A 19,002-nucleotide genomic window follows, 5' to 3' on the forward strand; every position below is an offset into this window, starting at 1 on the left:
CTCCTTAGATGTGGAAAAGGCATTTGACAGGGTCGAGTGGCCATATCTTTTTCATACTTTGAAGGAGTTTGGCCTGGGAGAGACCTTCATCAGGTGGTGGAGGTTTTGTATCGTGATCCTCGTGCCGCGGTCTGCACCAATGGTATACAGTCAAACAATTTTAATATTTGTAGGGGCAGTCGACAAGGTTGTCTCTTGTCACCAATGCTTCTCACATTGGTGATCGAATTGCTGGGGGAGGCAATATAACTGCTCCAGAAGTGGAGACAAAGTCATATAAGATCGCACTGTATGCAGATGACGTTCTTGTCTTCTTATCAAACCCAAAAGTCTCAGTGCTACACCTGATACAATGCACCAATTTATTTGGTGGCTTCTCAGGTTATAAGATCAATTTTGCAAAGTCAGAGGTCATGCCCATGGGTGGTCTCCCAAGAGTACCTGATCCGGAGGGTGAATCTCGGTTCCCTATTAGATGGTCGCAGGAGGGCTTTCTCTACTTAGGTATATTTTTACTCCCAATTTTGATCGGTTATTTAAAGCCAATTTTGCCCATTAATTTGACAGAATCAAATAGAACCTTCATAGATGGGAGGCGCTTCCGACCTCTTGGTTAGGTCGGATAGCCCACATTAAAATGAACATTCTGCCCCATCTGTTACATCCTATGTGATGCTTCCTCTGCTTTTTAATAAACAAATATTTAGAATACTGAACAGCTGGGTTAGTTCTTTTATCTGGTATCGCAATTCCACATGGTCACCTCAGGGTGACAGTCTTTTATCTGGCTGACAGATGTGGTTAGAGATTATTTGATGTGGGACTATGAAATTCATTGCTTGTTGTTGGAGAACTTTAATGTTGTAAAGTATTTTTATTCATTTATTTGTGGTTTATTTATTTATTGTCACGTATTTTCACAGTATTTGTCACAAATACATGTCACAAACGTATTGCATAATGTTGCTTCTCTCTGGTGTCATCTTAAAACACAGAAATAAATGGGACATAAAGATAGAAAAACAAAGAAATAAAGTTAAAAGTTCAAGTTGAAAGAATTAAAATATAGAATTCTTTTTAAATGAATGACTTTTTTTTCAATATGATCAAATCTGCCGCAAACATTTGGAACTTCATTTTACCAAACCCTCTTTTATCTTATCTCTGCATGTGTGCTGAGGACTGTCCATGGTGGATACTGGGTCATTTGGCATAGGTAATGTGAAGAAAAGTCTAGTAGATAGGGTACATCAGCTGATATGAGCTGGGGAGGGGATGTGAACATGGGAAGAATGTTATTTGTCCTTTTAAAAATTAAACTTCAGCATAGTCCTGTAATTTAAGGAAAGTCTTCCATACAGTCCACCTGCATACCTCGCAGCCTTTACTCTTGTTCTTGAGTCACTTGGCCTGTCGCCCAAGGAACTGCATAAATTCAGAACAAAAATCTGATCTCTCAAGCCATCATCTCATGGATCATGGATCAGGAGATGTCTTGACTTTGAATTCTGGACCCAGGAGTGAAAACCCAGGCCCAGTTTTGAGAGGAGTTGAAATAAAGCAGGAAGATTCAGTTATCTTGCACTGGCAGGAGGGTCTCCAGTAATACATTCACCATGAAGGATAGTTTGGGATTAGAGGTCACCAGGTTGTGAAAGAAAAAGATTGGAAGTAAACTCATTGGAGCAATGAATTATTTTTTGACTTATTCTAAGAGAACTGAATAGACATAAAGAACATATGAAGAAGATTCATGATATGTTACTAGTGGCTGAGAGCTGGGTTCCAAATTGGGTGAATAAAACATAGCTTTAAAATTGATGTGTTTAGTTTCATTTTTGAGTTCTGTAAATGCAAGCAGGAGGTCTGGGCAGCTGTTTCTTGATATGCATTTCAATTAGTCGATTAAACCCTTCAGGGGAACAGTTCAGTGCAATGGGAAAAGATGGCATGAGTGAAAAATATAGCTGCTGTTGTCTATTGATAGGAATTCAGTCCATTAAATGGTCGCTATCCGCAGGGGACAGGGCATCGACTTTTGGTGGACAACAAGAAATGTAGACTCCAGTTCCATGAACTGTACCACAAAAGATCCCATGATCAGAATAGATGAATGAATGAGAAAAATGGTCTGGGCTCACAAGTATGCAGATAGCAAATCAGTGGATAACGAGGAGTGAAAATATAAAAGAAGATCAATAACATCCAGAAACAACTAAGGAGTGTGCCTGCTCATTCAGAGAGAAAGGTTCAAAACAGCAGAACTGTTAGGGGTGGGGAAAAAGTCCTTAACTGCTTAGAAGGAAATTCCAGAGGAGAAAACGGTGGAAGACATGAGCTTAAGGAACCCATGTTAAGGAACCCTTAGCTGTTCGATTAAGTGTCTTAGAACTAGAGATCAATTAAAGAATCTAGCATTGAGTGAATACAGAAATTTGTTGAAAAGAAATAATTACATCCATAGCTTCCAAGTGAACAGGGAACTTTGAAATAGAGACATGGCGACCCTTCACTGAGATTTGAGTGTCTGTAAGTTAGTTGTTGAGTTTGAATCTATATTTCTGATATTTCTACTAAGACCATTTCAAATAATTCTAGCATAGTCAAGTCTGTGATTTTTTTTGCCCGTGTAATAAGTTTTTATGTTTTCTTTTTAAAATGCAATCTGTGATTATTTTCAATAACTCACCACTATTGTAAACAAAATAGAAACTATGGGCAATTAAACCAGGTTGCATTCTGGGATCCAGATTGTTCAGTATTACCATTGGGATCAGTGCTAGGACCCTTGCAGTTTGTTACGTACATTAGGCAACTTGGATGTGAATGCAGAAGTTTTAGTGAGTAAGTTTGCAGATACAGGAACATTGGTAGCATTGTTGATAGTGAGAAGGATTGTCTCAGACTAGAGTCTGAGGTGATGAATTTTGGGACATCTAATAAGGGAAGGATATACACAATGAATGGTGTCATTGGGAATACTGAGGAACATCATGACTTTGATGTACAAGTCCATAGATCCCTGAAGGTGTTAGCACAAGTAGATAAAATGGTGAAGAAGGTGTATGGGATGCTTGCCTTCATTAGCCAGAGCATAGAACATAAGAGCAAGGAAGTCTCCTTACAACTTTAGAAGACATAAAAGATTCCATCTGTAGATAATCAATGCAGTTCTGGTCAACACACTGTCAGAAGGATGATTGAGGGATACAAAATTATGAATGGCACAGACAGGTTAGATCTTGAGAATCTCTTTCCCATGGCAGACATGTCTAAGACCAGAAGGCATATGTTTAAGGTGAGGAGTAAATAGCTTAGAGGGATTTGAGGAAAATCTTTTTCACCAAAGGATGGTAGAAATGTGGAATGCACTGCCTGAGTGGTGGAGCCAACATATTTAAAGATTATCTGGATGAGCAGTTAAAATTCCAGGGCATTGTAGGCCATGGACCAGGCACAGGTAAGTGAGATTAGTATAGTTTGTGATGGTTGGTTGGCATTCACATAGCGGGCTAAAGGGCCTATTTCTATGCTGTATGACAACACTGTGATTCTGCGACCATTAGCTTGGTTCATAACATAATATATATAAGGTATCTGTGAATTGGCTTTCTTATTGCTGTATTAAGTAAATAGGGAAAAGTGCCTGAGGTTAAAAATATAAGTTACTCATAAAGGTTGTGTTAGGCAATGAAATATTTAGCTTTATGTTTTGTAAACAATTTAAAGACGTAATCTTATTGCATTTTTTTTTCAGCTATTAACTGGAAGTTCAAATTTGTTTGTAAAAGTTATTAACCTCTGCAAGGGTCATATAAAAAGTTAATGCCCCTGCTGAACATTTCTGCCAGGATTTCCACTGACCTTTGATTATGCTAGTAATTAAGACAATTCCACTACTGACATCAAATGTTTGGTAGAATATACATGCGCTGCTAAAACTTCATAGTGGTGTCTGGACAGCCAGTGCAAATTTGAAGAGTTTTCCAGCTCAAAAATATTAGCCATTACTTGGCTAATTGGGTATGAGAAGTAAAATCACAGCTAGGATTCAAAATACATGCATTGATAAAATTAAAATTGAAGACAAAATTTACTGCATTATTTAGACATAACTGCAAATTGCCACTTAAATGTGGTCAATACTCTACTGAATATAATTTTTACATATTCAGAAATTGGAGTAGAGAAAGCCCATCAGCTCTTTAATCTCAACAAAATGAAAAGAATATAAAATGAATGGTAAAACTTTGGTTCTAAACTAACCAAAATGGTTTTAATTAGCAATTAAAATCTGCAACTGCATGGTAATACTCACTGTTTTCCTCTGTGTTTCCTTCAAAGACAGGATTCTCTCTGCTTTGCTCATCTGCACAAGTGGATGCTGCTGAAGCAACACTGAAATGGCAACACTGGGATACAATCTTAATTTGGTCTGCATCTGATGGTTCATTCTTTGGTTGCCCTGCCACAGTGGAACTGCTGTCCTTTCCAATCTCAGTTTGTAACCTGCAAGATCTGCTTACCTGTAAAGCAGCTCTATGGTTTGATGCTCCAAAACACCTAAAAAGAGTAGACCAAAACAATTTCAGTCAGTTTTTGAAAGGTAGGAAATGCTGAAAAGCACAGAGTTCCTAAAATTTAAAAGATAAACATGAACTGTAAGGGACAGAGCAATCAATAAATTGGTTTAATATTATATTGCGCAACCCTTTTCATTTCAATGCCAAGTGAAAATACAATAGAGTCAACAAGAATTGTTAGTTTGCTAAGTTCTAAGTACCTGCAGGTCTGCCTCCAGCTCAATGATTTGGAGCCAAAGCTACTCCAACTGCAATATTTAATTCAGATATGCTGGCCCTGGGTTATACTGGCATCCAGAAGCCCCCACAGCCTGCAACCACAAAGTAGCACTTCTCCTGCCATCCTTAATGTTTTAATGACCTGCTTAATCATTATATTTAATTATTTGCTTCTTCTTTTTGTATATTTTATTGATCTCACTTCCTATTCTATAATACTAGAGCCCCCCGCCCCCCACCCCCGCCAAGGATAGGTCCTCAACCCCCTTCTGTACTCCCTGTACACCCACAAATGTGTTGCCGAATTCCAAATGAACACCATCTACAAGCTTGCTGACAACACTACCATAGCACAACGGATATCTAACAACGACAAGTCAAAATACAGAAGGGAAATAGAGGACTTATTGACATGGTGCGAAGAGAACAACCTCTCTCTCAATGTCAGCAAAACTGATCATTGACTTCAGAAAGAGAGGAGGAGAACACCCCCCTCCCACCCCCTCCCCACTCCCTCCTCTACATCAATGGAACTGGGGTTGAGAGGGTGGACAGTGTCAAGTTCCTCTGAATGACAATAACTGACAACCTGTCCTGGACTTCCCATGTAGATGCGACAGTCAAATGTCACAACAATGCCTCTTCTTTCTCAGGCAGCTCATTAAATTTGCCATGTCCATAAGGACCCTCACACACTTCTAGAGATGAACAATTGGAAGCATATTGTCCAGGTAGATAACGGCCTGGTATGGCAACCGTTCTGCCCAGGACCGTAAGGTGGCGTGCACAGCCTGGATATTATGGAAGCCAACCTTCCATTCATGGACTCCACTTACAAGGCTCATTGCTGCAGGAAGGCTGCCAAATTCATCAAAGGCACATTACATCTCAGCAATGATCTCTACAACCTCTTCTATCAGGCAGAAGATAAAGAAGTCTGAACACACGCACCAGCAGATTCAAGAACAGCTTCTTCCTGGCTGTTATGATGGTAAACGGCCTCAAATAATGCTGATCTTGCTAGTGTTGATCTCTCCTAGCGCACACCCATGCAATGTAAGCTGTATACTTCTGTTTAAGTCTTTTTGCTCTGTACATCCTTGCTTACAATGATCTGCCTGTACTGTTCGTAATCAAAGCTTTGCTCTGTACTTTGGTACATACGACAATAAATCAACAAAATCTATTTTAAGCTTTAGGAATAGAATAGACCATAACCACTTCCTAGATACTCACCAAACAGCTAGCTTTTTTTCCCTGCAGTAGAGTAAGAACCTCCTACAGACTGAAAAAAATAAGAAAATGCAAAGGAGCACTTCATTCCCCTTCTCCCTTAACTTGCACTGAGGTGCTATCTATATATTCCAAGTCACAGGTACAGGATAGCTAGTCAAAGTTGGTTTCCTTGGTTAACTGATATCAGCTGCTTGCAAGCAGAGAATTTCAAAACCCTGCTCAAGTCTGGATGGAATTTAGAATTTAGACAGTAAATTACAGCTAAATAGTTAAATGTGAGAGACAATCAAAATTAGAATCTTAGAAATAGATTAAGATTCCCCCTACTCATCCAATTCTTAATACTCTGATCAGTTGCATTCAGTAATCTCTTATGATCACAGAATCCTAGAATAGTACAACACTGGAGGTTATTATTTGGCCCTTCAGGCAGAATCTTTGTTTTTGGAGATTATTTCACTCAGAACAGGTTAGGGGTCACTGGCGAGCATTTCATGGTCACAGTTTATTGAAGAAGAAAAAGACAGAAACAAGCTCCATGCAGAAATTAACTCCTTTGCTGAAAGACAACTATACTAAATTGGGGAGGTGGGGACTCAGAAGTCAAGAGCGTTTGTGTGTGCAGTTTGAACTCAGAAGTTTGAGCAATTAATAAGCAGCTTAGTGTTGGAGTCAGGGCTCTGGAAAAGTCGTGGTATCCATGGGGAATCAGAAGATGCCATGTGCCACCAGTAGTTCAGTGCAGCATAAAGAGAGGGTTATAGAGTCATAGAGATGTACAGCACAGAAGCTCAGAAGTAATAAATTCTTTGTAAAGCTTAGCCAGGTTAGAGATCAGATAACAAACCCATGGATATTATTGGCTCCTTGAAGCACAGTTGCAGTTGCCAATGCACAGTGGAGAGGAAGGATTAAAGAACATCAAAATCTCCTTGAATGCACATGTGTCAATGTTATATAAAATCAAGCACTGTTCATGAATATACACATTATACTACATTAATGCTGTCTCTTTGCATGCATTATGTTTTTTGATTCATCCTGTTTCTCTTCCACCCAACCTTGAAGGACACTGATCATCTGAGGTGCTTACAGGTACAATCATGTGCCTGGAGCACTTAGGATGCTAGTCTCTGCTGCCCTGTGAGAAGAATATAATCTCTGGGAAGCACGACCTTAAGTGAGATGCATGCATTTGATGTGTGTCTTAGCACACAGTCTCTGCAGTAGATAATGCATCTTGCCCTCTTGTGTTTGAGAAAAGTATGCACATCTCCCATATGCACCTGCATAATTCCATATTGATCTTGCCATCCCTGAAACAGCCTGGGAAACCTTTGTCGTACTTCCTTTGGTCTGCTGAAGTTGCTTGGACCAGGAGATAATCGGAGCATTGAATTTTCTTTTATTCATTTATAAGAGGATGGCTCAGTGGTTAGCACTGCTACCTCACCAGGAACCCAGATTGGCTTCCAACTTGGGTGACTGCCAGTGTGGAGTTTGTATGTTCTCCCTGTGTCTGTGTGGGCTTCTGCCAGGTGCTTCCGTTTCCCCCCACAGTCCAAAGATATGCAGGTTAGGTGGATTGCCCATAATAAATTGTCTGCAATATTTAGGGATGTGCAGGCTAAGTGGATAAGCCATGATAAATGTGGAGGTGTGGGATAGACTGGGTCTGGATGGGATGCTCTTCAGAGCATCACTGTAGATTTGATGGGCCTCTATTTAGCCCCCATCTGCACTGCAGGGATTCTAAGTTCAAACAAGTTTAAGATGGAAGCTCATTCGCTGTGCCAGCACTTAATTGCCCATTCGTAGCTTCCTGTAAGGTGGTGATGAGCTCCTTCCTTGAACAGCTCAGACCATTTGTTCTGGATACACCAATAATGCTGAATGCCAAATGGGAGAGCATAAATTCTAAGTGTTAAAAATCAAGCACTCTTTTCAAGGCAGAGTATCACTGCCACAGCCATCTCCTAGTTCTGACTGTTCACATCTGTTAGTCCACAGTTATTTGTTCTTAAATTCAGGCATCATTAAGTACTTTTGGGCTTGACTGCCACATTTCACTTGTGGAAAAAGTGAGGTCTGCAGATGCTGGAGATCAGAGCTGAAAATGTGTTGCTGGAAAAGCGCAGCAGGTCAGGCAGCATCCAAGGAACAGGAAATTCGACGTTTCGGGCATAAGCCCTTCATCAGGACATTTCACTTGTGCCTTGGCTTCTTCAGCAGCTGTATTATCAGATTCGCTTCCCTTTGCAGCTAGTCAGACTTCCCTTCTTCCTTGTCTGAGGATGGTCCATTTACCCCTCTGCTGAATTGTGACCCTGGTGCTGAACTAGATAAGTTGTTTGTTGTGTGTTATAGAATCTTGGAGATTACTGGAATACTCTTCCTGACTGGACCAAGCAACTTCAGTAGACCAAAGGTTTACCAAGCTGTTTTCAGGAAGGCAGGACTGACACATGAAGAGAAACTGGAATGGTTAGGACTATACTCACTGGAGTTTAGAAGAATCTTGAGAAACCTATAACATTCTAACAGGGCTGGACACAGTAAATGTAGAAAGGGTGTTCACAATGATCAGGGGAATCTACAATCAGGGGTCACAGTCCAAGGATGTGGGTAGCCCACCTAGGACTGAGATGAGGAGAAATTTCTTCGCCCATAAAATGGTGAGCATATGAAATTTTCTATCACACAAAGCAGTTACGGCCAAAATACTTAATGCTTTCAAGGAGTTAGATGTAGTTCTTCCACATAAATCAATCACTAACACTAATGACTAGTCCGTCGTTCTCTGAACCAGTCAAATATTAGCAAATTTGGCAGGCTGACAATGTATTTTCATATTTGTTAATTTATGACATAGAAAAGTAACTTTTGTAAAGAAGCTTTGCACATTTGAAATGAGAAAACTGATTCTCTTGATCCAGTAGAATTAGACAATTTTACAAACTAAATTAAACATGCTCCATTGAGAATGTCTACAAGGACATAATTATTTCAAATCACAACAGATTTCAGGTGTCATGAATATAAAATGTTCTGACAGGCCGAATCACAGGATCTGTTAGCTCCTGGCCAGCAGCTGATCAGCTGCATCTCTGAAAGGAGTGTACAGAAATTGGGAAAGCCAGAGCCTAGCGATCAGCATCAAAAGGTGACTGTTGTGCAGGATTTTGGGAGGGGCTTGTGAGAAAGAAGGAAAGATGGTTTGAGGTGGGGAAGAATCATAATTTTCCAGCTGTAAGGCCTAGCACAGCGTTCCAAAAACCTTAATAACCCAATAGTGTACATGAAATGATTTTAATAACATGGCTTTTCAGTACAGTGCAGAAAAACTATAAATATCAGCACACATGAAGCAACTTAAAATGCACATAATCAAATCTTAAGCATCATATAAAACTTGCAACATACATTTCAAGAATTTTGTGAAATACTTGCAAATGCTGCTTGAGTCCTTCCAAATTTTGTCCACATACTCAACTCTACTTTGTGTGTATGAGGCAAGTTAGGATGTCTGGCTTGGTTGCCAACCACTTCCTCAACATGGGCATACAATTTGAAGTGGTCCTGTATCCAAATCTACTAATTGAATTCATTTACTTGGTCATTTTCCTCCCTCTCTTTCCTCCTCTTGCACAGCATTAACATTTTCCAACTAAGTCAGCAGCTGGGAAACAAGAATCCTTATGAACACTGACAATGGATAAAGAATTCATGTTTGTTGGCAATTGGAACAGAGAACTCCTTCGTTCAATGAAATTTGCTGCTTCAGTGTCAATCATTGGTGCTTTTGTGGGATCTCCAATTGTGTTGAGTGCAGCTGCTTGAGTTTACAGCAAGAAAAGCAGCTGCCAATGATTTTATGTTTAGATGCAAGCAAGTGCCACAGTTGTCAACTATCATGGAAACTTTGTTGTCTTGCAATGCCAGGGTGCCAGGGTTCAAAAAGAGCATAATGCTCTTGCATGCTTTTCTATTGTTATGTTATGCTACAGGGAGGATAATGCCACCTGAAAAAAGAGCAGGCCTTTTCTAAAATAAAGCGCTCTCAATCACCAGTAGCTTTCCTTTCATACCAGCCTGCCAAAAAAGAGTAAAGGGCAATAATAAAGTATTTAAACTCGTAAGGTGGGGTAAGAAAACACAGCAAAAACTCCTTGTTACTAATTGGATCCACTCAATTGTAATTCATATGCATATTTAACTATGAAGTTCTGGAGATTCTTTGGACCCAAACCTATTTCTCTCTCCACAGATGCTTCCTGACCAACAGAACTTTTCCAGCACTTAGTGTTTTTATTTCAGACCTCCAGCACTTGCTGAACTTTGCTTTCATTTGAGCAGTTAGAGGTGTTAAGTATGCAGTGGGATTGTACCTTAATGGGATGAGATCTATCAAGTAAGCTAACTGTATTGAGTAAGGCAATTTAAAATTTTCCATTGTCCATTTGCACGCACTCTTTGGTCCTTCCATTTTTGCTTGATTATTCGTACTCTCTTCTTACCTCCTTTTTCTCTCTACTTTCCTCTATTCTTCATTGTTTTGGTTCCTTTCATTTCTTCTCGAGTACTCTGCCTTCTTAAGTCTTTACCTTACTGATCACCTTGGCTCCCTCTAAATTAAGTCTACAGCTTCTCTCTGTGCCTTGCATGACATTCTCTGACGGACTCATTGAGGCACCTGTAATTGCCCTTTCCTTCCAGCAGCAATCAATTGCCACACCCTACTTTCTCACTGAGCTACCCAGCACACTAACTTGGGGGCTGATCTATCCACCTCCTCCTTCCCAGTGCTGACTCCAAGCAGTCAGCCTGCAGATCAACTATCACTATCCAGAACTTTGCATCTTGCACCAGGACATCCAGTTATTGATGAGAAACCATAGTCTATTATAGATGATTGCTGCATCAACTTCACTAGGACGCACTAAGTTCAGGACCTCAAGTCATTAGTACAATTGCCAGAATGTGGTCATTGCAGTATCCAATGCCTTTTGCTGTTACTTGACATCCTGTAGAGTGAATTGAATTGGTTGAAGCCTGGAGTCGGTGATATTGGTGTTCTCTGGAGGGCATTGAGATGGATAATTTCTTTAGCACTTCTACTGTAGCTCGTTGCAAATGCTTTAGCCTTATCTTCAGACTTTCGCATCATTGAAGTTGGGGATATTTGTGAAGCCTTCACTTCCTGTTAAACACTTAATTGTCCATCACCATTCATGATAGAGATGGCAGGGCTGCAGAATTTACCTCTGATCTGTTGATTGTGGGATTGTTTAGCTCTGGCAATCACATGTTGCTCATACTGTTGTAGAGTTGTAGCTTCATCAGGCTCACACCTCATTTTTAAGTCTACCCAGTCCTGCACTTGGCATGTGCTCTTGTACTCTTTATTAAAGCATCATTAAGCCCTGGCTTGATGGGAAATGTAGAGCACAGCTATCAAGTCATAAAGTTTCATAGCACAGAAAGACACCCTTTGGCCCAAAGTTCTTTGAGAAGGTGACCAAACAGGTAGATGAGAGTAAACCGGTTGATGTGGTGTATATGGATTTCAGCAAGACATTTGATAAGGTTCCCCACAATAGGCAATTGTACAAAATGCGGAGGAATGGGATTGTGGGAGATATAGCAGTTTGAATCAGTAATTGGCTTGCTGAAAGAAGACAGAGGGTGGTGGTTGATGGGAAATGTTCATCCTGGAGTCCAGTTACTAGTGGCGTACCGCAAGGGTAGGTGTTGGGTCCGCTGTTATTCGTCATTTTTATAAACGACCTGGATGAGAGTGTAGAAGGGTGGGTTAGTAAATTTGCAGACGACACTAAGGTCGGTGGAGTTGTGGATAGTGACGAAGGATGTTGTAGGTTACAGAGAGACATAGACAAGCTGCAGAGCTGGGCTGAGAGGTGGCAAATGGAGTTTAATGTGGACAAGTGTGAGGTGATTCACTTTGGCCGGAGTAACCGCAATGCAAAGTACTGGGCTAATGGTAAGATCCTGGTAGTATAGATGAGCAGAGAGATCTCGGTTCCATGTACACAGATCCTTGAAAATTGCCACCCAGGTTGACAAGGTTGTGAAGAAGACATACAGTGTTTTAGCTTTTATTAATAGAGGGATCGCGTTCCGGAACCATGAAGTTATGCTGCAGCTGTACAAAACTCTGGTGCGGCTGCACTTGGAGTATTGTGTACAGTTCTGGTCACCGCATTATAAGAAGGATGTGGAAGCTTTGGAAAGGGTACAGAGGAGATTTACTAGGATGTTGCCTGGTATGGAGGGAAGGTCTTACAAGGAAAGGCTGAGGGACTGGAGGCTGTTTTCGTGAGAGAGAAGAAGGTTGAGAGGTGACTTAATAGAGACATATAAGATAATCAAAGGGTTAGATAGGGTGGACAGGGAGAGCCTTTTTCCAAGTATGGTGATGGCGAGCATGAGAGGCATATCTTTAAATTGAGGGGTGATAGATATAGGACAGATGTCAGAGGTAGTTTCTTTACTCAGACAGTAGTAAGGATATGGAATGCTTTGCTTGCTTTAAGATTTGCCAACTTTAAGTATACTTAAGTCGTCATTGGACAAGCATATGGACATACATGGAATAGTGTAGGTTAGATGGGTTTCAGATTGGTATGACAGGTCAGCGCAACATTGAAGGCCGAAGAGCCTGTACTGAGCTGTAATGTTCTATGTTCTAATGTCTGCACTGACCATCAAGCACCTATCTATTCCAGTCCCATTTTCCAGCACATGCAGCCATGAACCAAGGACTGCGGTGCTTCAAGTGATTATCTAAATACTTCTTAAATGTGACGATTCCTACCTCTAAAACCCTTTCAGGCACTGAGATCCAGACACCTACACCCTCTGGGTGGAACAATTCTTCCTTAAATTCCCTCTAAAACTCCTGTTCTTTACTTTAAATCTGTGCCCTTCTGATGATTAGTCCTTGTACTAAGGGGAAATGTTTCTTCCCATTTACCCTACCTATGGCACTCTCATAATTTTGTACAACTCATTCAGGTGCCCCCTCAGCCTTCATTGCTCTCGGGAAAACCCTAGCTTCTCTCGTTTCTTTTCATTGTTGAAAAACTCCAGCCAAGGCAACACTCTTGTGCTCACTAATATTCTTCAGGGAAGGAAATCTGCTTTCTTCACCTAGTCTGACCTACACATAACTCCGAGCCCACAGCAATGTGGTTGACTCTCAACTGCCTCTGAAAGGCCTAGCAAGCCACTCAGTTGTATCAAAGAATGAAACCGAATGACTACCTGGCATCAACCTGGGCACCGGTAAGGACAACTGCAGGAACAGACTCATCCACCTGCAAAGTTCTCCTTACTAATATCTGAGGGTTAGTGCCAAAACTTGAAGAGCTGTCTTACACAGTCACACTCACAAAATCATACCTTACAGACAATGCCCTAGTCACTACCATCACCATTCCTGGATATGTCCTGTTCCACAGGCAGGAGAGGCCCAGCAGAAGTGGTGACACAGTGGTACACAGTCAGGAGGGAGCTGCCCTGGGAGTCCTCAACATTGACTGCAGTCCTCATGAAATCTCATGGCTTCAGATTGAACATAAGCAAGGAAACCTCTTGCTGGTTATGATGTACCATCCCCCCTCCATTGACAAATCAGTAGTCCTCTGTGTTGAGCAACACTTTATGGAAACACTGAGGGTGGTAAGGTGCAAGATGTACCCTGGGTGGGTGATTTCAATGTCCACCAAGTGTGGTTTGGTAACCGTACTATTGATTAAGTTGATCAATCACTCACAATACTGAACAATGCACACCTGCCCTCACTTTCTCCCAAGTGTAGAAGAAAGGTCAAGTGAGACTGTCAAGTTAAGACACGGGGAAACTCAGTAAGATTGGATTACATTTATTTTATTGGAGGGAGTCTTGAGAGTTAGAAAATGAGTTGATGGTACTGGTTAACACAAAGGAGTATGACATAATTGCCATCACAGACACATGGTTGAGGGATGCTGAGATGTAGAATTTTCTGGCGAGACAAGGCAAGGTGTAATAGAGAAGGTAGTGTCACAGTATTGATCAAGGAGTCAATTACTACCGTAAAAAGGAATGATATCTTACAAGACTCCACAAATGAGGTCATATAGGTAGAACTTAAAAGCAAAGAAAGATAACCACATTGTTGGAAATGTACTATAGATTCCTAAAGAGTCCAATTTAGTATGGTTAATCCATCTAATTTTCATTTCTTTGGAGTGTCAGAAGTAACCGGAACACCTGGCAGAAACCCAACAGGACACAGGGAGAATGTGCAAACTGTTTTTTCTTCTACCAAAATGCACTACCTCACTTTGAAATTCATCTATCAGATGTCTGCTCATTTGGCCAACTTGTCAATATCCCTCCAAAGTGCTTAGAGTCTACCTCGTACTTTACTATTTTCCCTAATTTGGCATTATTTGCATAGTTAGTGATTTTTTCCTTCAACACTCAATTCCAAATTGTTTATTCATATCATAAAAAGCAAGGGCCCTAACACCAATCTCCGGGGAACACCACTTCCAACTCTCTAATCTGAGAAATGCCCATCTACATCTATTCTCCGTTTCCTATCTTTTAGCCAACTTTGAATCTATGCTGCCAAGGATTGATCAATCCAACGCATTTCTAATTTGCTAATCAATCTGCCACGTGGCATTGTATCTAATGCTTCTGAAAGTCCAAATATACAACATCCACAGCACTACCCTTATTTACTGCCTATGTAAACTTGTCAAAGAACTCAATCGAATTTGTCAGACATGACCTGCCCTTGACAAAGCCATGTTGATTATCTGGTATTAATTTGTTTTTCTCTAGTTGTTTATTTATCTTATCCTGTATTATGGCTTCTACCAGCTTGTCCATTACTGATGTTAAGCTGACAGTCTCTAGTATCCTGGGTTATCCTTTGCTCCTTACTTTAAAAGTTGTGTCACATTTGCAATTCTCCAATCTCCTGGAACTAATCCTGTGTTCAGAAAGGCCTGGAAAATTTCTGTCAATGGCTCTGCAGTTTGTTCCCTTATTTCTCTTAGCAATCTAGGCTGTATCCCATCCAGGCCTGATGATGTCTCTACCTAGAGTGCTCCTAAGCATATCATCCCCTCAGATCTTTTATAAGTGTTCTACTCTTTTAAATCTGAATTGTAAGCCTATCAGAATTACTAACAACATTATTTTACTTTCTCTGCACCTTTTCTCAAGCTGTAACAGTCCATTTTGCATTCTGTTCTAATAATCTGATGACTTGGTGATGAGATACTGGCCTTTGTGGAGTTATCTTACCTGCCTTTTTAGCATCTCTTCTTTATCTATTCAGTTGCTCAATAACCACATTTTCAACTCTGCCAGTTACCATTTTCTAATTTGGTACCGAAAGAAGCAAGGTACTCATTTAGATTCTCTGTCATGATCTTTGCTTCAGTGAGCAGCTTACCCTACTTATAAAGTCATAGAAATGTACAGTACAGAAACAGACCCTTTGGTCCAATTCGTCCATGCCGACTAGAGATCTTTACCTAACCTAGTCCCATTTTCCAGCACTTAGCCCATACCCCTCTAAATCCTTGCTATTCATATACTAATCCAGATGCCCTTTAAATGTTGTAATTGTACCAGCCTCCACTACTTCCTCTGGCAGCTCATTCTGCACACATACCTCCCGCTGCATGAAAATATTACCACTTAGGTCCCTTTTACATCTTTCACCACTCACCCTAAACCTATGCCCTCTAGTTCTGGACTTCCCCAAACCAGGGAAAAGACAAAGAACAGAGAAGAGTACAACACAGCATAGGCCCTTCGGTCCATGATGTTGCGCCGACCATTTATCCAACTCTAAGATCAGGCTAACCTGTAGAACCTTCATTGTACTGTCTTCCATGTGCCTCTCAGAGTCGCTTAAATGTTCCTAATGTATCTGACTCGATTACCACTGCTGGCAGTGCATTCCATCCACCCACTATTGTGTAAAAAAACCTACCTCTGACATCTCCCCTAAACCTTCCCCCAATCAACTTAAAATTATATCTCCTCATGATAGACATTTCTGTCATGGAAAAAAGTCTCTAGCGATCCACTCTATCTATGCCCCTCATCATCTTGTACACCACTATCAAGTCACCGCTCATCCTTCTTCTTTCCAAAGAGAAAAGCTCAAGTTCCCTCAACCTTTCTCCATAAGACATGCCCTCCAGTCCTGGTACATCTCTTCTGCACACTCTCTAATCCTTCCTATAAAGAGGCGACCAGAACTGAATACAATATTCCAAGTGTGAATTAACCAAGGCTTTATAGAGCTACAGCATAACCTCTCAGCTCTTAAACTCAATACTTCTGCTAATGAATGCCACTTGGGTGGCAACTTTGAGGGATCGATGGACATGGACCCCAAGATCCGTTCGTTCCTCCACACTGTCAAGAATCTTGCCTTTATCCCTGTATTCTGCATTCACCTTTGACCTTCCAAAGTAATTCACTTTACACTTTTCCAGGATGAACTCCATCTGCCACTTATCAGCCCAGTTCTGCATCCTGTCAATGTACCGTTGCAGCTTTCCACACTATCTACAACCCCATCAACCTTCATGTCATCGGCAAACTTACTAACCCACTCTTCCACTTCCGCATCCAAGTTATTTATAAAAAAATCACAAACAGCAGAGACCCCAGAACTAATCTCTGCAAAACACCACTGGTCACCTAACTCCAGGCTGAATACTTTCCAATTACTACCACCCTGTGTCTTCTATGGGTCAGTCAATTCTGTATCCAGACAACCAGATTTCTGTGTATCCTATGCCTCCTTACTTTCTGAATGAGCCTACCATCCTTATCAGACGCCTCGCTAAAATCCATGTACACCACCACCACTGCTCTACCTTCATCAATGTGTTTTGTCACACTTTAAAGAATTTAATAAAGTTGTGAGGAATGACTGCTCCTCACAAAGCCATGCTGACCCATCTCTAATCAAACTCTGGTTTTCCAAGTAATTATAAATCCGGTCTCTCAGAATCCTTTCCAATACTTTGCTCACCAGAGATGTTAGACAGGCTGGTCTGTATTTCCCAAGATTATCTCTATACCCTTCCTTGAACAAGGGAATAAAATTTGCCACCTCCAATCATCTGGCACTACTCCAGTGGACAGTGAATACGCAAAGATCATTGCCAAAGTCAAATCAATCTCTTCCCTTGCTTCCTATAGTAACCTAGAGTATTTTCAGTACATCCTCCTTCTTAACATCAACCTGTTTCATGCTATCCTCAGAAATGTCAAAGTCCCTTTCAGTAGTGAATACTGAGGTTAAGTATTCATTCAGGTTCTCCCCTACCTCCTCCGAATCCAGGCACAAATTCCCTCCACTATCCCTGATCAGCCCTACCCTCACTCTGGCCATCCTTTTGTTCCTCACCTAAGTGTCAGATGCCTTAGGGTTTTCCTTAATCCTAGCTGCTAAATAATTTTCATGACCCCTTCTAGCTCTCCTAAGCCCATTCTTCGATTCTTTACTGGCTACCTTGTAACCCTCTAAAGCCCTGTCTGATCCCTGCCTCCTCAACCTTAAGTAAGCTTCCTTCTTCCTCTTGACGAGATGTTCCAAATCTCTCATCACGCAAGGTTCTTTCAACCTACCATTCCTTCCTTGCCTCAATGGGACAAACTTGTCCAGCATTATCAGCAAGTGCTTCCTAAACAACTTCCACACTTCTGTCGTGCATTTCCCTGAGAACATCTGTTCCCAATTTAAGCACCCCAGTTTCTGCTTAGTAGCATTGTAATTCCCCCTCCCAATTAAATGCTTTGCAATACCATCTGCTGCTGTCCCTCTCCATGAGTAGAGTAAAGGTCAGCGAGTTTTGATCCCTATCACTGAAATGCTCTCCCACCAAGAGATCTGACACCTGGCACAGTTCATTGCCAAGCACCAAATCCAATATGGCCTCACCTCTAGTTGGCCTATCTACATATTGAGTCAGGAACCCTTCCTGGACATACCTGACAAAAACTGCTTCATGTAGAAAGTGAGGACTGCAGATGCTGGAGACCAGAGCTGAAAATGTGTTGCTGGAAAAGCGCAGCAGGTCAGACAGCATCCAAGGAGCAGGAAAATCAACGTTTCGGGCATGAGCCCTTCTTCAGAAATGAGGAAAGTGTGCCAAGCAAGCTAAGATAAAAGGTAGGGAGGAGAGACTTGGGGGAGGGGTGTTGGAAATGCAATAGGTGGAAGGAGGTTAAGGTGAGGGTGATAGGCCGGAGTGGGGGTGGGGGCGAAGAGGTCAGGAAGAAGATTGCATGTTAGGAAGGTGGTGCTGAGTTCAAGGGTTGGGACTGAGACAAGGTGGGGGGAGGGGAAATGAGGAAACTGGAGAAATCTGAGTTCATCCCTTGTGGTTGGAGGATTCCTAAGCGGAAGATGAAGCACTCTTCTTCCAGCCGTCCTGTTCCTATGGTCTGGCGATGGAGGAGTCCAAGGACCTGCATGTCCTTGGTGGAGTTGGAGGGGGAGTTGAAGTGTTGAGTTCTCTGAAACGTTCCGCAAGTAGGCGGCCTGTCTCCCCAAATAGAAGAGGCCACATCGGGTGCAGCGGATGCAGTAAATGATGTGTGTGGAGGTGCAGGTGTATTTATGGCGGATATGGAAGGATCCCTTGGGGCCTTGGAGGGAAGTAAGGGAGAAGGTGTAGGCGCAAGTTTTGCATTTCTTGTGATTGCAGGGGAAGGTACCGAGAGTGGAGGTTGGGTTGGTGGGGGGTGTGTACCTGATGAGGGAGTCACGGAGGAGTGGTCTTTTCAGAACGTTGATAGGGGAGGGGAGGGAAATATATCCCTGGTGGTGGGATCCGTTTGGAGATGGCGGAAATGACGACGGATGATACGATGTATATGGAGGTTGGTGGGTGGTAGGCGAGGACCAGTGGGG

The 19,002-nt window shown here is 41.6% G+C and overlaps 1 protein-coding gene across 1 annotated transcript in view; it reads right to left on the minus strand.

The window, feature by feature from the left end:
- lnx2a (ligand of numb-protein X 2a) overlaps positions 1-19,002 on the minus strand; it is a 97,530-nt gene that overhangs the window by 33,138 nt on the left and 45,390 nt on the right. Inside the window, exon 3 of the mRNA XM_060826756.1 lies at positions 4,319-4,563. Within this exon, the coding sequence (XP_060682739.1) occupies positions 4,319-4,563 (245 nt within the window). The remainder of the gene's footprint in view (positions 1-4,318; positions 4,564-19,002) is intronic.

Source organism: Hemiscyllium ocellatum, chromosome 6 (assembly GCF_020745735.1).
Source record: "Hemiscyllium ocellatum isolate sHemOce1 chromosome 6, sHemOce1.pat.X.cur, whole genome shotgun sequence".
NCBI classification, from domain to species: Eukaryota; Metazoa; Chordata; class Chondrichthyes; order Orectolobiformes; family Hemiscylliidae; genus Hemiscyllium; species Hemiscyllium ocellatum.